The sequence below is a fragment of the Ctenopharyngodon idella genome, chromosome 16 (genome assembly GCF_019924925.1).
Source record: "Ctenopharyngodon idella isolate HZGC_01 chromosome 16, HZGC01, whole genome shotgun sequence".
Lineage (NCBI taxonomy): Eukaryota > Metazoa > Chordata > Actinopteri > Cypriniformes > Xenocyprididae > Ctenopharyngodon > Ctenopharyngodon idella.
The window spans coordinates 13,394,201-13,413,275 of record NC_067235.1 but is presented as its reverse complement, the minus strand read 5'-3'; the positions used below and the strand labels follow the sequence as shown (position 1 = coordinate 13,413,275).

General features: G+C 40.6%; 1 protein-coding gene and 1 long non-coding RNA gene across 2 annotated transcripts in view; one reads left to right on the top strand and one right to left on the bottom strand.

Moving 5' to 3' along the window:
- Nucleotides 1-19,075, top strand: part of LOC127496723 (uncharacterized) — a 64,036-nt gene that overhangs the window by 28,006 nt on the left and 16,955 nt on the right. The gene's annotated exons all lie outside the window — the stretch shown is intronic.
- c4b (complement 4B (Chido blood group)) overlaps nt 1-19,075 on the bottom strand; it is a 42,489-nt gene that overhangs the window by 16,856 nt on the left and 6,558 nt on the right. Inside the window, exons 4-20 of the mRNA XM_051864434.1 lie at nt 13,780-13,850; nt 12,677-12,765; nt 12,429-12,511; nt 12,226-12,313; nt 11,886-12,006; nt 10,936-11,065; nt 10,136-10,248; nt 9,811-9,972; nt 9,407-9,574; nt 9,136-9,321; nt 8,843-8,998; nt 8,583-8,715; nt 8,321-8,392; nt 7,626-7,835; nt 7,357-7,468; nt 5,407-5,477; nt 5,189-5,328 (exon numbers count right to left, since the gene is read on the bottom strand). Coding sequence (XP_051720394.1) covers nt 5,189-5,328; nt 5,407-5,477; nt 7,357-7,468; nt 7,626-7,835; nt 8,321-8,392; nt 8,583-8,715; nt 8,843-8,998; nt 9,136-9,321; nt 9,407-9,574; nt 9,811-9,972; nt 10,136-10,248; nt 10,936-11,065; nt 11,886-12,006; nt 12,226-12,313; nt 12,429-12,511; nt 12,677-12,765; nt 13,780-13,850 — 2,105 coding nt within the window. The remainder of the gene's footprint in view (nt 1-5,188; nt 5,329-5,406; nt 5,478-7,356; nt 7,469-7,625; nt 7,836-8,320; nt 8,393-8,582; nt 8,716-8,842; nt 8,999-9,135; nt 9,322-9,406; nt 9,575-9,810; nt 9,973-10,135; nt 10,249-10,935; nt 11,066-11,885; nt 12,007-12,225; nt 12,314-12,428; nt 12,512-12,676; nt 12,766-13,779; nt 13,851-19,075) is intronic.

Genomic DNA, 19,075 nt, shown 5'->3' with positions numbered 1-19,075 from the left:
GATCAGCCCGCCGCATCACAGACCTCCTTGAGGAAAACCCCCAAAAACAAGGCCTTGGAGGCCGCCATACTCCTAGTAGAATGAGCTCTGACAGACAGTGGATACTGCTGACCAGAGACCTCATGAGCAAGTGATATAGTCTCAATTATTCACTTGTTAACCATTTGTATGGACGCAGGGAGACCCCTAATTGCGCGGTCCAAAACAAACAAATAGTTGATCTGACGTTCTCCACAGGGCAGCCCTGTGGATATTAGGTGTCCAGTGCTCACACTGGACACACAAGATTCAACTTTTCCTGGTCTGGATCTGATAACAGAGGACAGAAAGCTAGCAGCACTATAGACCGTGGAATATTGGTCAGAACCTAGGTATATAACCTGGTAGGGTAAAGGAACACTTTGACCATCCCTGGTGCACACTCAAGGCACGTAGGGAATACAGATAGGGCCTGAAGGTCTCCTACTCTTTTTAGGGAAGAAATGGCAAGGAGGAAAACAGTTTTCAATTTTTCTGAGACCGAATCAAGCGGCTCAAATGGAGCTGCAGATAAGCCTTCCAATACTATGGCCAACTCCCAAGCAGGAACCCTAGTGCATGTTGCAGGCCTCAGCCTCAGAATACCACGAAGGAAACGAAGGGTTATACCCCACAATTGTACCATCCACAGGGACATGGTATGCAGAAATAGCTGATACGTAGACCTTTAGGGTGGACGAGGATAGCCCTGATGAAAAACGACTTTGCAAGAACTCTAGTACTGTACCAGTTGGGCAGTTAACTGGACCTAGCTGTCGCACATCACACCAAGAAGTGAAAAGTTTCCACTTCAGGGCCTATAGTTTCCTTGTGGCTGGAGTTCTGGAGTAAAGTATGGTCTCCACAACCTCGGTTGAGAGACCAGATACTATGAGTTGGGCCCCCTCAGGGGCCAAACCCACAGGTTCAATACATCTAGGCGGGAAAAAAAAAAATGCCTTTAACCTGAGAAAGAAGGTCTCTCCTGATCGGAATCTCCGAGGGAGAGTCATCAAGGAGAGACACAAGGTCCAAGAACCATACCTGACTTGGCCAGTAAGGTGCTACTAGCAGTAGACTTATCCCTTCCCGGCGAATTTTGTCCAGAATTCCTGGGAGCAGAACAATTGGGGGGAAAACGTACAGACGTAGCTTCGGCCATGTCTGTACCATGGCATCCAGTCTAAGAGAAGCTGGATGCGTGAGGGATAACCACAGTGGACAGTGCGTCATATCCTGAGACACGAAAGATCCACTTCCATGTGGCCATAAATCTCCCATATGAGCTTCACCACTTTGGGGTGAAGTCTCCATTCCTCTGGTCTCAGCCCCTGTCTCGATAGGATGTCTGCTCCTATATTCTAGGTCCCTGGAATAAGACTGTTCTCGAAGAGAGCATCTTCCCCAGGCACCACAGGAGGATTTGGTGCGCCAGTTCGCATAGTGGGCGCGAACGCAGACCCACCGGCCGATTTATATAAGAGACCATCGATGTATTGTCTGTCCAGACAGCACGATGACCTCTCAGGTCTGGGAGGAAGAACTTCAACACACTGAAGAACGCCATCATCTCCAGGCAATTTATGTGCCACGAAAGATGATGACTCCTCCACAGCCCTTGAGCTGAGAGGCCTTCCATTACCGCTCCCCAGCCTGTGAGAGAAACGTCTATCATGAGAGTGACTCAATGACATTGAGCTCCTAACACAGGGCCCTGGGACAGGAACCAACTTTTCTTCCATATAACCAAGGCGCGGATACACCGCCGCGTGATCTTGATCATACGAAGTGGGTTCCCCCTCAAGGAAAACCCTTGATCCTGAGCCACCACTGTAAGGGTCTCATGTACAGCAGGCCAAAAGGTATCACCGTTGGACGCAGCTGCCATCAGACCCAACAGTTTTAGAAAACTGTTTTACAGTGAATGACTGGCCTAGTTATATCTCCTGTGTGACTGAAAAGATTGCAGCAATACGAGTGGGTGACAGAACGGCCCGCAGCGTCACTGAATCAATACCATACCCAGGAAGGTGGTTCTCTGTAATGGAGAAAGCACATTCTTCTTGGCGTTCAGCCACAACCCCGATTTGTATATGAGCAAGAACGACATCTCGATGTCGAACTGACCATCTGTTCCGACTGCGCTAATATTAGCCAGTCATCTAGTCAGTTCAGAATGCGTATGCCCTGCAGCCTGAGCGAGGCCAGAGCTGCATCTATGCATTTCATGAACGTGTGGGGTGATAGAGCTAGACCAAATGGAAGAACCTAATATTGGTATACTTTGCCCCTGAAAGCAAACCTGAGGAACTTCCTATGCTGTGGAAGGATGGAGACATGGAAGTATGCATCCTTTAGAACTATCATGACAAACCAGTCCTTGGATCTGGTTTAGCGTCAACATTTTGAACCTAAGTCTCCTGACTGAATGATTCAAATGATTAAGATCTAATATAGGACACAACCCTCCATCCTCTTTTGGAACAAAATAGTAGAGGCCGTAAAAAACCCTAACTCTCTGCTGGGAGGAGGAACCAGTTTTATAGCTCCTTTCGCAGAAGAGTTTACTTTCTGTTCCATTAGCAGAGCCTGCCCATTAAGATAAATATGACAGAAGCCTCAACTCTGCCAGAAAATCCACTAAAGGGAACCAGCCTCTCAAGGCTGGTCTCTGGTATACTTAGAGCAGCCACTTTGGTGACCTGAAACACACTGGCAGGAAACAACCCATTTGACTGCTTTTCGACCCTCCTCAGAGGGTGCGAACCTGATGCAGTGTCGTGTGAACGCTGAATCATAGCTTGCTGGAAACCGCTGCGCCCTGAAGCACCAAGGGTGCCAGGGTTGGCAGAATGGCCCCCTAAGGACAATGAAGTGGGGCTGGCACCGTATACTGAGGTGTACACAGCTCTATACTGTGTGGGGCTGCCCTTAGATTTCACCGCTCCACCCCGCAGGGGGCTGCCCTAAGAAGCCTAACACCACTGGCGTCAGGATCTACATGAAAGGCTGAACTAATATATGAATCTAACTACTTAAAGTCAGATAATTATGTATTAAATTACAGCCAACTGTCCATTTAATTTCTCAAAATTAAATGCAGCAAAAGATCTATCAGACAAGTTAATACAGTCTGAAAGAAATGCTAAATATAGCATGTATATATATAGGCATATAGGCCATACACACACACATCAAATTTCATTTAATCTCTCAAAATTAAATGCAGCCACATATCAACCAGACAGGTAAAAACGGTCTGGATGAATGGCTAAAATAAAGAGTTATTAGTGCAGACATATAGCTTTTAAAAAAACAGGCAATATTACATTTAATTCCTCAAATTAAATGCATCCATGAACCACCAGACAAGTGTACATGGTCTGAATGATAGGTTGAATATTTATAACTGCCGTCTGCACACCCTAATCTGCGCGTTGCCTCGGTAAACACGAGATCAGAGCCACTAGAATCTTTATTGCTATTTGCAGACTCTAAATCTACGCGTCACCTCGGCAGACGCGAGATCTGTGCCACTAGATTCTTTATTGCAGTTTGCAGACTCAAAATCTATGCGTTGCCTCAGCAGCCGCGAGATCAGAGCCACTAGAATTTTAATTGCAGTTTGCAGACCCGAAATCAACGCGTCACCTCGGCAGACGCGAGATCCGAGCCAGATTCTTTATTGCAGTTTTGCAGACCTGTAATCTACGCTTCGCCTCGGCAAACACGAGATTAGAGCCACTAGAATCTTTATTGCTTAAGACTTTATTCCCTCGAGAAAAAAGCCAAGAGGAGCAGAGCTAAAAGTCTCGATAGTGCATCACATCGGGAAATTTAAGAATGAACACTGTCAGATCCCAATACAAGAGCTGACGTGCATGCTCTGCTTTCAAACAAACAACACATGAATCGCGTGTATCCCCACTCGTATAGTAGCGAGGGCAGAGAAGCACACACGACTCAAGTTGCTATTTGCTCGCCAATAAATTCCTGTCTAGAATATATATAATGCTTGAGGACAAACAACAATAAATAGACAGAGACCGTTACACACAGAGCGCTTTGCTGAAGCACAAAAGCTGAAGCCGGTCTTTCAGGATGTGTATTTATCCTTGCCTGGTCGTGACGTCACCCGCCGTTGACGTTCATTCTCGCCATTGGACTAGTTAACACACATGCATCAGACGCATTCACGCTGACACCGTTCCCATAGCGCCCCCTTCGGGACGCAGTGCGAGTTCCCTCGAAAAGGAAGTAATTGGAATATTTTCATTCTGCACAACAGCCACTCGCTTCTGCCGACATCTTCAGACAGCGACTACACAGCCAACTGGTGCACAGCTGTGAACTCGCACGCAACTGTACTACAGCTAACAATTTTAAAGAGGCAGCGTTCACTTTTACCTTAAATTCAATATTGATTTAAACAGAACTGTTGAACTAAGTTACAATATGTAACGCAAGTACATTATAAGTAACTGTAATTAAATTACCTAAAAATGAATCCCTTACTTTACTTTTTCAGTGGATAAGTAATTTAATTACAGTAACGCGTTACACCCAACACTGATCCTGACACATATACGGTTTTCACCCACCTGTTTACATCCACTTGAGACATAACCGACAGTATTTACATGAGATACTCCACACGATGGACATTTTGGCAACTATGTATGCATTTGACCATTCAGGCACAAGGAGAACTGATCGCTCTGGTGTGTGTCATTCAGAGCGAATCCTCCTATCCCGCCTTAACTAACGGCAAGTTATAATGAATTGAGATTGGATCGGATGGTAATTTGGTTTTACGACAAATTTTATTGGGCTGTTCTTGCGCGACAGAACACTACTACTACTACTCATTCTATGATCACTCAGTTGTAAGGAAATTTGAGGAAAGATGAAATATGGGACAAAACATGATATTTTCTTAATAAGTCAGGACACTAAAAATAGAGCTGAAATACGGGACTGTCCTGGGAAAAACGGGACGTCTGGTCACCCTAACTACTGTATTACAATGTATAATGTAACAAATACTGTTATAATGATTTAAAAAGGACAAGTAGAAATAAATTAATAACTGCATATAAACTTTTTACAGTTTACAGGGTAAACTGGGTAAACAACAACAACAACAACTGAAAAATTAATGTAAACAAACCTCCCTTTCCATCTTTCCGTAATTAAAGATCACCACAACTATAGACAGTTGCTCATAGCGTTTGACTGAATAGGGAAGCCTCAAGGAAATAAACACTGGCTTGAATACAAGTAGGTCTACAGGTTCCGCCACACAAAAACCTGTAAGCAATAAAAGTAAAAGGCTTAGTTCATTGGTAGGTTGACATTAAATTTGATAGCAGTGAGACGGAATATTACCATGGGATGGAGATAAGCTGAGAGCCTGGATCTCCCATGTTGTAATAGAGTGGGGTAAATGGATTGTGTGTCTGGAAGAAAGACCCGATGCAGTTAAATCTTGATACAAGACCCTTGTAAATCTTAACACTGTTTTAAAGGAAACTCAGTGTAAACATTTTATATTGTAATGAATTTATATGTATGATATTTTCCCTACCGTGTTCTAACTACACGCGATGTGATAAGATTCCAGCGACAAGCAGCGACGCGACAAGGGGAAGCGATAAAAATCAATCAAAAACTACAGCCAATCAGAAGAGAGTGTGGGCGGGCTCTCTTGGCAAGAGCACAGCAGACACAATGAAATGGGTAAGTACATAGTAAAATTCATAAATATTACACCATTTAAACATTATTTAAGTACATACGGAGTGACTGAAACAATCTGCCCATTTATTTATTTTCAATATCTGAGGTGAATCAGCCAGTGTTGTCTTCATTACAGCTAAAAAGCTGGGAACACAGAATGATATTCAAACTCACATTAGACGCTTTTAACATTAAAAAAAGCACATAAACAGTACCTGATATTATCATTGCCATACTTTATGTGGCTGTTCTAGCCGCGACGTCGTGGAGAAATAGAAACCGTTTCTTCGTTTCGTCGAGGCTGGTACAAAAACTTTGATTACAGTTTTTCTCGATTGCTTAAACACATTTCTTGAAACTATGCCTCATATTCTCAAAACAGTAAACACAAATCCGTAACGTCTCACCCAGTTCCCCAAACATCCTATTTTTAGGTCAAAATGAAGCTCTACACTCAAAACCATTCACTCTTGCTGAAAAAACAAACTTTGCCCTCAGACATCACATACAAGCCCTCAAAAACACACACACTACAACATAGTCTTACACACTGGTAAGATAAATTCAAAACAATACTACAAAAACCAAAAACAAAAACCAGTAATAAGTTGTGTTGCTTGTGGTTCTCCCCCTCAAGGAACTTTTCACATGATGAACACATGTGTATACATTTGCACATTTATTTTATTCCTTAATGTACTGTACAGTACAATACACCAAACAACAACAAAAAATATTCTGCCCCAGCATCACATCTTTGGTCTGGGACAGTGCTCTTGCTCATCCTCTTCCTCCTCCTCCTTCTCTCTGGTGTCCTCGACCTTTTAAATCACATCTCTCTGGATCCATTGTTCCAAAACTGAATGAACTGACTCAGGCTCTTTTATCTATCTATTGAGGGTTCTGATTGGTGTGTGATAAATTTTGACTCTTAGTGTTTCCACATGGGTAACTGTGTGCTAACTGAGCTCAAGCTACGCTGACTTGAGTGAACAATATTGAATGCTAGTGCTTTCTAAATGACAACATGGTGTAGGCAATGAGAAATGAAGGGATTTGTGTCTAGAGTTTTGCAGTGACAGTTCAACAAATCTGATTCATGTGTCAAAACAGGGAAATAGTGTTTATAGTTTAGGGAAATGGGTGTGCTTTTTGATAAATGGCATTATGGTTTTGAAATTTTAGTTCAAAAGTCTGGTCATAGTGTTTAAGCAATCTAGAAAAACTGTAACATGGAAAAGTACGGAGTCCCGGACATGACATGCAGGAAAAAAAAAAAATAGTAGGCTAAATCGTGCGCACGATTTATATTTCATTCCCTCGATTTACTAAAACGTGCGCACGATTTACTATTTCGTTCCCTCGATTTATAAATCATGCATCGTGCGCACATTTTAGTAAATCGAGCTAACGAATTAGTAAATCGTGCGCACGATTTAATTTTTTTCCTTGCATGTCATGTGCGGGGCTCCGTAGAAAAGATACCTTTTATCGCGTGTCGCGGCGTCGCGTCGCGTGTAGTTAGGATACGATGGACTTTCACATCACTTAAATGTAACATTTATATATGCCTACTTTAGAGACAGAGAACCTACTCACCTAACTTTTCCTTTCACATCCATCTGCTTAAACTCAAAGCTTGGAGGGAAATATCGGCGAATTGTTTGTGTTTCAAAGTCAAAGAATTCCTCAACTTCGTTAGAATCAACAGCTGTGGAAATTAAATAATAAAGAATAATTTGTGGGAAAAACAAAATCAGATGTCTTTATTGCACAGATTGTTGCACACCTGAATTTACAAAAGCCTTTGATGGCATTTTTATGACTTGTGCATGCATGGTAGCTTTTCATTAAGATGCTATACTCACTTCTGCCATGCCCTTTCTTCAGGTCCTCTTTCCTCTTTTTGTCTCTTAGCTTGGTTGCAAACTCACAGCACTCTCGGAAGGCATCCACACAATCTTTGCTTTCTGTTTTGCTCACTCTTTTCGCTCGGTCCTCGCAAGTAAACTTCATAGGAATCAGGGTGAAACCATGGCGACAGCATTTCTGCAATTCTGCTTTCTTAAATGCAGCCTCTACAGGACAAAAGTGACGAGCAGAAGTTAAGAGTAATTACACATCTTCAAAGGCATTTCCAGGTCATGTGTGCCACTGTGTATAGCAACAATAATTAAAAAAAAAAAAAAAAAAAGAGAATATATAAACTGTATATAAAGACACACTCATTTTTCATTAAACTTTAGTTTGCCCCTATAGAAATGAATTGTACTTGAAAAATTGAGATTAAAATGAGACTCACATCAGTGTTGTTATTGTTAAAATACTAAAATGACTAAAATTAAAACAATAAAATGAAAGATTTTTTTTTAAAAATAATAATAAAAGTGACAAAAGCACATAACATTAAAAATAAACCTGAAAATATAAAAATGAAAGCTAATTCAAATTATTAATTAATACTATAATACTATATAAAAATAATACTAAAATGACACTGACTCAGATGAGCTTTGAGAATTGATACAAAAGGTAATAAAATATTTAACTGATAATACTATACCTTTTTGAGCCATTTCTGTTTGAATATCATCAGAGCGTTTGTTGCGCCTAAAGCCAGACTCGCAGGTGAAACCTAGAAGTACAATGAATCAGAAAATATTATTTGCATATTGTAACAACTCTTTCATTTAAAGGAATTAGCACAGTACCAGTCTGTTTCTTTTTACAGTATGCCCAGATTGAAAATAAAAACACAGAAAAGTTCCATTAGGTTACCATTTCTCATGTACTGAAATAGAGAAGAGTTTGGAATCATTTGGCACCTTTTCTCATCATTGAACGGATTGTGGTTGAGTGCGAGATGAAGGCCAGACCAGCATCATTAAAAACAGCAGCTGCGTTCTCTCCACCACCATACGAACACCCCAGATCATAAGACTGCATGGAGGTGAACACCTTCACACAGAAAAATGAGAAACAGCAAAAGAACAAGAACAAGAATAGATTTGAGCTTATCTTATATCTATATCTGATATATCTAATTTTCAGAAACCAATAGGTATTATTAGACAGTACAACACACCTGTTTTGGAGTGAGTTTGTTTTGAGAACCCAGGGCATAAATGGCTTTGTCCACAACTAGTAAGGCCACTTTTGCATTCTGTGTTCCTACATCAATGTCAAGCTCAGCTGAATCTTCTGGCTGATAATTCTGATTGCGATTCAGTTTTATCTCAAGCTAAACAGGAGATTGGAAAGCAGAAAACATTTGGCAATATTTTTTTTTTTTACTGTACTGTATAATTTTAACATAAAATAACTAAAATATTGTAAGCTGTTAAAAAACAATTCAAAAGCATTTTAGTGTCTGTTTACCTTTCCCTCACACCTGTCCTTTACATCCACCCACATTGAATCTGCAATAATGTCACCATCTGTGTCATAGTAAAAGGTGATAACTCTAAAGGAAGGGATCATCTCTGGGCTGATACGGATGGATATTTTTACAACAGAACCTGATGCAACAGAGCTCGCGCTTCTTAGTATGCCTCTGCTGACAATCTGAGGAGATGCACACATTTCTCAGGATTCTCAGGTATATAAAAACATTCATTTTAAATATATATAATTTCAATACATTATTTACCATATAATATATTTGCCTATCTACTGGATTGCCCTTGACATTAAATGTAACATCTAGAGACTCTTCTGATGACAGGACTTTATTAGTTGCACTCAGATACAGGAAGCTGTTCTTTGTAGATTTCACTGGGCGCACTTCTTTTGTTGATTTGAATCTGTCCACTGTTGCCTGTTGAAATAAATAGGTCAAAAATATACAGTGTAGTATAGTATTATATACAATATAGGAAATGAAAGTGTGTTTGTATATATATATATATATATAAAGTAGGCCTGTTTCACATTGCACACACAATCAACTTAATACATATTAGTAAATACATACAATAGTAAATAAATAAAATGCACTGCTTTTGCCAGCAGTGTGAAACAGGCCTGACAATTATTAGCTTTGGATGTATTAACCTGCACTGAAATGGAAGATGGCGTTCCTTTCACATTGAAAGTGTAAAATGCGATTCCCTCTTCATTAGTTTTAATATTTATTGACTTTTCTTGGGTGCTTGAGACATCTAAGTTCACTTGAATGCCTTCAGCTGGGGAACCATTTGGGTGATGGACTGTGACCTAGTCAAAAACAGGAACCACTGGTATACTACCACAAAATCATCAGCAAAATGTTATTATTATAAAGTTAAAGCTACCGTTATGAATTACTGCAAGCATAATCCTCAATGACTGACAGTATCATTATTATGCATTGTATTGTGAATAGAAGTGTTTTCTTTACCACAGCTTGAAAGGGAAATCCAGGTGTGTAAAACAATCTTGTCCGAGACAGATCCACATTGTATGGACTCAAAACAATGGGAAGGAAAGCTGCCGATTCCTGTACCTCACCACCTTGAGGTGCACAGTCATTTTAGTTCAAGTACATCAACATCAACTAAGAAATGTTGTAAATTTTACCTATATCCAGATCTTTAGGCATTTTAACATTACATAGCACATACAGACAAATGACATTTGTTTATCTTTTTAATCAATAGTCTGTTCAGATAATCTTGCATTTTTGGGGCCAGATTTACTAAACAGAGCAAATTAGCATAAGACTGCAATCCCATAAAAGGGACGATGGGAGTGGAAAGTTCTAAAATAGGTTAAGACATGCTTTATTTCTGTGTTAAATACTACCGCAAACCTTAGCAAATCAAATTGCAGGATTTATTTAAAGACTCTCCTCCCATATATTTTTCATCTTAAAAGGGAATCTCATGCTGTAAGGTCAGCCTCAAGAATAACTGTCCATGACTTTTCAGTGTTTTATTGTATGTCTTTAGTAAATCCCGACAGTAGTTTTTTAGCGCCAAAAGAAAAAAAATTGGGCAAAAATTATTTTTTACCAGATGTAACAGAACTTTAAACATGAAATTTTAATACATTACTTACCATAAAATATGTATTTGCCATTGATTACCATTGATATAAATTGTGACATCTAGACATATATTTAAGTAAATCTGGCCCTTAGTTTTTAAAGTTTAATTAACTGACAAAAACAATTTCATTTCTTGTTTCATGATTGATTACTTAAAATATCCGTGACTGTGACAGCAATGTAGAATTGGGCCCGAGTCACTGCCAAATCTTCTAATGTTGAATTCAGTTTTTGGTTGATATCTGAAATTTTAACTGTAACCTCAGCATGGCCTCTTTTCACCTAAAAAGAGGAAAACACCAAAGAATATTAAAGAGTGATCTATGAGTCTAGTAATCTTCCTTCTTAGGCAGTCTAATTTGTGGTGTACCTCAGGGTTCTATTTTAGCACCCACCCTTTTCTCTCTATATCTACTTCCTCTGGGTTCCATTTTTAGGAAACATTTCCTAATGCAAATCTACCTGCCTGTAACTAGGAAAAACAAGTGTGCTCTACATACTCTATCAGTGTGTCTGGACGATGTTAAATCATGGCTTTCTAAAAGTTTTCTTTTCTTGAACACAGATAAAAAAATTCGATCACCTTACACCCCTCCTGAGATCCCTACACTGGTTGCCTACCCATTACAGAATTGAGTATAAAATCTTACTACTTGTGTATAAATCTTAAAATAATCTAGCTCCTTCTTATATGACTATCCTACTTCACCCCTACACACCTGCGAGAGGACTAAGATCGGATGGCAGAGTCCTCCTTAAGATCCCCAGAACCCTCCTAAAGCCAAGGGGTAATAAAGCTTTTGAAGTGGCTGGCCCCACTCTTTGGAACAATCTTCCTAATTTATTAGCTTCCACTTCATCTGAGTTCAAATCTTGCCTTAAAACTCATCTTTTCTCTTTGGCTTTTAGTATATAATTTATTTTTTTTAAAACTGTTTTTTAACTGTTATTTTGCTCATTTTATGTGTATTCCTTACTGTTGTACAGCACTTTGGTCTGCCTGCGGCCGTTTTTAAATGTGCTCTAGAAATAAACCGAACTTGAACTTGAATCTATGAGTATACTCATCTCGGAGATTCAATAGATGACGGTTTCTACTCACAGATCCTGTTTTTTCCAGTCCTTTGATGAATTCGATTTCTCCAGCATTATTCTCTGACTCATCCTTTTTCATCCCAAACCGACAGTGGAAACCACCATCAATGGACTTGCCATATGTGTATCTTTCAAATGATAAAAAAAAAAAAAAAAAATAGTAATAAATAAATAAATTAAATTCTGCTTTCTCAAATTTAGTAAGTTCATATTGATACCATTAAAGATATAATTCACCTCAGAATACAGGTTTGGAATGCCATAAGGATGAGTAAATAATGACTGAATTCTTCTATTAGTTGAACTATCCCTTTAAGAGTATTTGTTTGATCTGAATGTAAACTTACGAGGCTTGAATGGTGAATGTGAATGTCTCTGCATTCACGAGCAGAAAGGCTTTCTCCGACTGAACAGAAACCCCAAAGCTGGGAAGAACTAATAAAAATGCATTGTATTTGAGTTAGATTCAATACAATATCTGTAAAAAAAATTTTATAGATATTTATAATAGTAGGAAAATATTTGAATGTCCATATCTAGTATAATTTACCAAATTTCTGGACCTTGAATTCACGCACAGCAGGATTTTTCTCGTCACCTTTGTAATGTGCTGTAATCTTCCATACACCAGGTCTGGAGAGATTGAATTAAAATGTTGTATATGGGCTGATATAAATACAGCAGCTTCAGAATGGAGTCATCTTAAAAGACTGAACAGCATGCTAATATTTATTTCCATAAGCATCACAGATTTTATACTACAACTTTTACGATGATAGAAAATGAGATTGACTGTACTTTGAAATATCAGGGATGTGGTAGGCCTTTGACAGAATGCCATCTGTAACTTTGTGCACTGATTTCTTGATTTTGTTCCCATCAGCATTCTGAGGACATAGATAAAGGTCAGTTAGGTAGGCCATGCCAGTTTCTTAATTTGCTCAATAAATGATGGTGAGAATTTAACTGCAGAAAGAATCCTATTATATGAGATAATCTTAGAAATAAAACGTCACTGCCATGTCACTGTGACACATGGCATCAAAGTACCACAAGAGTGATTCGAGAGCAGACGGAAGACTCAGCCGGCGCAGCTTCTCAAGAGTGGCTGCACAGGCTCTGATGGCGACACAGTTGTTCCACGATTGGTCAGATTCACCGCAAGACACAAACACGTTTCGTGTTTATTTGGACACCTTCTGTTCCACTAATGCTCACAAATCTGTATTTTTATTACAGTAAAAGTTTTTTTCATGTAGTCACGATGTTACATTGTGTCATGTAAAATAAAGCTCATAAAAAAACGTAGACCCCACTACATTGGATTTGAATAGTATAGGCATATTGTTGAACTTTATTCTTGTACAAACAGCCACTGTATTGAATGAAAATGTCTCTGAAACATCTGTGTATTTGATAAATATTGCATTTATTTCACTTCATCTGCGATAAAGTATGCAAACACAGCACGAGTGTCACTACAGGAAGCAGAAACTGTCTGACTTAACGGCTCCATTTTCAGCTTCTCCCTGACTGCACTCGGCAACTCTCGCAGATTGGTTACATCTAGCTGCAGCCAATGTTGAAAAAACTTAATTACAAAACGTGCTCAAACAAAACATGAAAAGAAACACACAGAGAATGAGAGCACTCATCGACTGTGTGTTCACACAAGACATGACAACATGAACATGTGGCCAATGAAAAAAAAAGAGCCGGGTGCTACACAGCACAAGACAAAACATGACAACATGAAAGCACATGGCCACATTTAGCAGGGAGGGAGGGAGGGCACCGAACCAGACCAAAGTGACGGAAACCTGATAGTGTTTGTGCTCATTATATGATCTGTAGAGAAGCATATTATAGGTACAAAATAAAAATAGAACTTTCTTACTTACATACAAAGAGACATGAACTATCTCTGATTTTGGTCGCATAGAGTGGTCCAGAGTGAAGATCCTGAACCAAACTGAAAAACACAGATAACTAGGTTAAATACACAGTAGTACACGCTGTGAAAAAAATGTGTAGTTTTTTCACCCTACAGGGCCATGTAAAATGATTTAGCTATGGCAGTAGAGAAGGTTAAAGGATCTACGATACACATTAATTGGGAAAAAAATACTGTAATATATTGATGTTGATGAAAAGAAAGCATCTCAGGTTACGTATGTAATCTGGTTCCCCGAGAAGGGAATGGGATGCTGCGTTTTGGTGTTGATGGTATGGGAACGCTTCTGTGTCTACACATGGCAATCTGATTGGCAAAACGTATGGACGTGACATAGCCAGTGTTGGGAGTAACGCATTACAAAAGTAATTATATTACAGTAATATATTACTTTTTGCTGTAACGCAGTAATATTATATAATAATATAACGCATTATTAATAAAATTTGGGTAATATTATACTCGTTACAATATCAGTAAAGCACGTTACAACAATGCATTTTAACCCGAAATTACGTGGTGTTAGTTTTATTTTTTAACAACACCGCAAGACATTCCAGCACCAGAGAAAAAAAATCTGCGAGTAAAATAGTATGTCTGTTTCCTGCTGCTGGAATTCGATGGTTGAGATGACTGCAGAGACGGATTCTATATTTGTGAGATGGACATAGCTATCCCATTATTTTCAGAGAAAGGGACAAGAACGTAATAAGTGCAATATTGCAATCAATGTACGGCACTGAGGGAACTTTTTAGAAATAGCACTTGAAAAATCTGGACCGGTGCCAGGCTAACACTAGATAACCAAGAGAGCTTCGGGGTCGGAGAAGAGAAAGAATGCAAGACAAAGCAACAGATGCAGAAATATCAGTAAGCCACGAGCGCACATACAGTCATACCCAGTTTCATCAATAATAACGGACTCGTGCATGCCTAATGTACGACTCCTGTATGTCACTGTAATCATCTTAACCTTCATTACAGTCGTCATCCATCAAAACTTTATTAGCGACACTGGTTTTCTTTATCCAACTGAGAGATGTAGTTTGCGTATAGTATGTTACTGATGCGGTTGGGTGTTTTGAGCCGCACGTTCAATTTGTAATGTTATTTCACACAGCCCAATGAGAATCGGCGTGGGCTGCTCCGAAACAATCGCAGAATACGCAGAGAGGTGGTGTTTGTATAATATTTAATTTAACATATTAATAAAACAATTAATGAATTATATTACTATATTTAAATAAATTTTAAGTTATCTAAAAAAATTTTAAGTTATCTCCAAGCCCCCCTGGAGGATCACTGGCCTACACAGTCATTACGCTATACCACATCGCCCTCCACTGGATGTATAATGAGCAGCAATAAACTACATTTTAGCATTTTATGCTGTCATACTTCTGTGATTATTTTGTTGAAAGTAACTCAAAAGTAACGCAAAAGTAGTGTAACGCCTTACAATTCAGAGACAGTAATATTGTAGTGTAACTAATTACTTTCAAATGACAGTAACTTGTAATATATAATGTATTACATTTTGGAAGTAACTTGCCCAACTTTGGACGTAGCACAGCCAACACAGAGTCCATAAATAGACGGCAGAAATGCGTGTCGACAGATTGTAATTTTCTAAAGAAGACACACAGGCATAACCGAGGCATGACAACGTGACACAGCATCTCGTTACCTTTTTGGGGAACCGGATAACATATGTAACCGGAGACTCCTTCAAAGTGGGATTTCGACATTACGTCATAATGTTGACGCTATGGGCACTTTAATACCAATGTTGCCATGCCCAAGGAAACAGAGCCTGTCAACAAGGCTGTGTATAAGCACAGACGATTGTTGAGCACAGACAGGACTTTGGTCAAGCCTAAAGGACTCGAGATCCTGGGGTTGAATCTGTGTCCAAACTGTAGAACCTGATGAATGTGTACGGAGAGGATCAGTCTGCCTTAGCACAAACATTTTGCAACCCTTGCTGGGCCCTAGAGGCGAAGCCATTCTGTGAGCCTCATAAGAGAGGATGATAGCATCTGTAATCCAATGTGAGATATGTTGCTTAGTGACCACATTACCTCTATTGTGTTCTCCAAAGCATATCAGAAGTTGAGACAATCTACGCATCTGGCCTGGGGTGCATTTCCCGAAAGCATCGTTAGTCAACTATGGTCGTAAGTCCCATTGAACTCTATTGGTAATGATGGAACTTGCAACCATAGTTCGCATCCCGAGCGATGGACATAGATTCTTAAAGCGCGGACCAGGCATAACAGCTGGAGGCTTTCTTGCTCCAGCATCTCATGAGGCAGAGGAAATAAAGCCTGGAAAATGACTGGCTGACTAGCTTCAGAAAGAAGTTTTGGAATATAGTCCAGTATGGGGTGCAAAAAAACTCTTAACATCACCTGGCACAAAGTCTAAGCAGGAGGAGGCTACTGACAGGACCTGAAGGTCACCTTCTCTCTTGAGTGATGCTAAGCCTAATAATAAAGCTACTTTGAGAGTCAGCATCTTTTCTGAAACTGACTCCAAGGGCTCAAACAGTGCATCTGTCAAGGCTCTTAGGACTAATGCTAGGTCCCAGGAGGGAACTTGTGACCAGCAGATAGGGCTCAACCGTCTGGCACCGTGCAAGAACCAACAACCAACAAAAGCTCCTTCTAAGGGTATGTGGCATGCAGAAATAGTGGCCACATAAACCTTTAAAGTAGCCAGAACCAGCCCTGCTGAGAGGCGCTCTTGGAAAACTCCAGCACTGGACCAACAGGGCAGTTAACTGGATTCACATTATATTGTACACACCATGATACAATAAGTTGACATGTCAAGGCATACAACGTCCTAGTGGAAGGAGCTATAGAATTTAGGATAGTTTCAGTGAACTCTACCAAAAGACCAGAATCTATGAGCGGGTACCCTTCAGGGGCCAGACCCAAAGCCTCCAGATCACCGGCTGGGTATTAAATATTGTCCCCTGCACCTGTACCATGGCATCCAGCCCCAAATGAGCTGGAAGTGTGGGGGCGAACCAGAGGGGACAGTGGGTTGTCTCCACGGAGGCAAACCTATCCACTTCCACTCTGTCATAGCTATGCCATATGGACACTACTACTTGTGGGTGGAGTTGACATTCTCCGGGCCTCATCCCCTGTCTCGACAGGATGCCTGCCCTCACACTTATATGGCCTGGATGTAAACTGCTTTCAAAGAAAGAAACGTTTCCTTTGTCCAGAGCAGGATCTGCTGTGCCTGCCTGAAAATGGGATGCAAACGCAGCCTGCTGTGGTGACTGATGTAAGAGACTATCGTAGTGTTGTCTGTGCAGACACAGGGTAACCCATCAGTTGTGAAAGGAAGTGTTTCAGAGTTCGAAACACCGCCCTTATCGAGGTAATTTATGTGCCAGGAGAGATGAGCGTCCCCCCAAAGGCCATGGGCTGGTTGGCCATTGACAACCGCACCCCAGCTCATGAGAGAGGCATCTGTTGTGAGAGACTTGCAACGACAACATGCCTCTGGTGTCAGGTCCTTGTTGAGGAAACCTAACGTCTTCCATAGTGGAAGAGCACATAGCCTGCGATGTTCTTATGACTCTGGAAGGTTGATTCAGAGAATGAAAACCTCTGCTTTTGAGACAGAATTGGAAAGGTCTCATGTGCAGTAGACCCAAAGAAATAATCTTCGCTGTTGCCGCCATAAACAGCCTTTGAATTTCTAAAACTGAAAACTCCTTTCTTGACTTTTACAGTGGTTAGTATTGAATCCACACGTGCAGGAGATAGATGTGCCTGCATAGTAGCTGAGTCTCAAACTACCCCCAGAAAAGTGGTTCTCTGTTTGGGAGAAAGTACACTAGTTTTGGGGTTTAAATCCCAGATGCTTCATATTCACCTCAAAGCCATGCCTCTAACTCCTCAGGATGAGCTAGTACAAGCCAATCGTCTATGTAATTCAGTACATGAATGCCCTGGAGTCACAGAGGAGCCAGAGCAGCATCCATGCACTTGGTGAATGTGCGTGGAGACAAGGCTAGGCCGAAAGGAAGAACTCGATATTTATATGCTTTTCGCACTAAAGCAAACCTGAGAAACTTCCTGTGTTCTGGCAGAATCTTGATGTGAAGGTAAGTAACCTTTAGATCTATTGTCACAAACTAATCCTCTTTGGTTTTGTGACACTATGAGTTTGAGGGTAAGCATCTTGAACCTGTATATCTGAAGAGTATGGTTCAGGCCCCTCAGATCTGAAATCGGACACAACCCCCCATCATTTTAGGGCACAATAAAGTACCAACTGTAGAAACCTGCCTCTGTCTCTGGGAGGAGTACATATTCTATGGCCCCTTTCGCCAGAGAGCCCCGAAGGAAATCAGGCACATGATGTCGTGGTGTGCAACGATTCCCACCATAGAACGGTTAATGGTGCGGGCCATTTGCTTGGTTGCCTAGAGGATGAGAACTGTGGCTCGGCAGAGTTCTTGAACTGCCTTAGGCCCTAATCCCTCACTGTGATTCAATTCCTTTAGCAGGTCAGCCTGGTACGCCTGCAGAACCACCATGGTGTGCAGGGATGCACCAGCCTGACCTGCTGCCGCATATGCCACATATACCCACTATTTTTGAAGTTAGTCTGCAGGGCTTTGTGGGTAAGGAGGGTTTGATGGGGAGAGATAGCCCGCGAGCATCTCTTCCACCCTTGGCATTACCCCATACCCCTGCTTGCGCATACCGACCACTCAACACCTCAGCGTGGAAATCAAGGAAGAACAGGAGATGGCGGCAAGGAGCACTCCTGTAGAAGTGAGGAAGCAGTCATTAAGTTTTGAGTGCACAACCAATTGCCTCTCTTTAGGACAATCTAACTTGGCCAGACAACCTCAAGAAGCTCCTCAACTGTGGCAGATTGAGGGAGCTGCTCTGTTGAAGCACCCACCTGCTTATCTACAGCCAACCCCTCAGAGTAAGATGCAGATAGCATCAGTTCCTCGTGCAGAGCGAGCTTCAAGATCCAGAATGGGGTCCTCCGAGTCGGTGGAAAGTGTACTCTCCAAACTCCAACTCCACCAACTCCGCCTTTTTTGTGCCATATTTCCATTTTGTTAACCGTTCTAAGTAAACTTTCCGTTTGTACCAGTTATTATGACAGTCCATGAATACCAAAGTCAGGAAGCAATAAGTACTTTTACTGTAATTTAATCTAACTATACTGAAATGTTACAGATACTAAACTGAATAAAA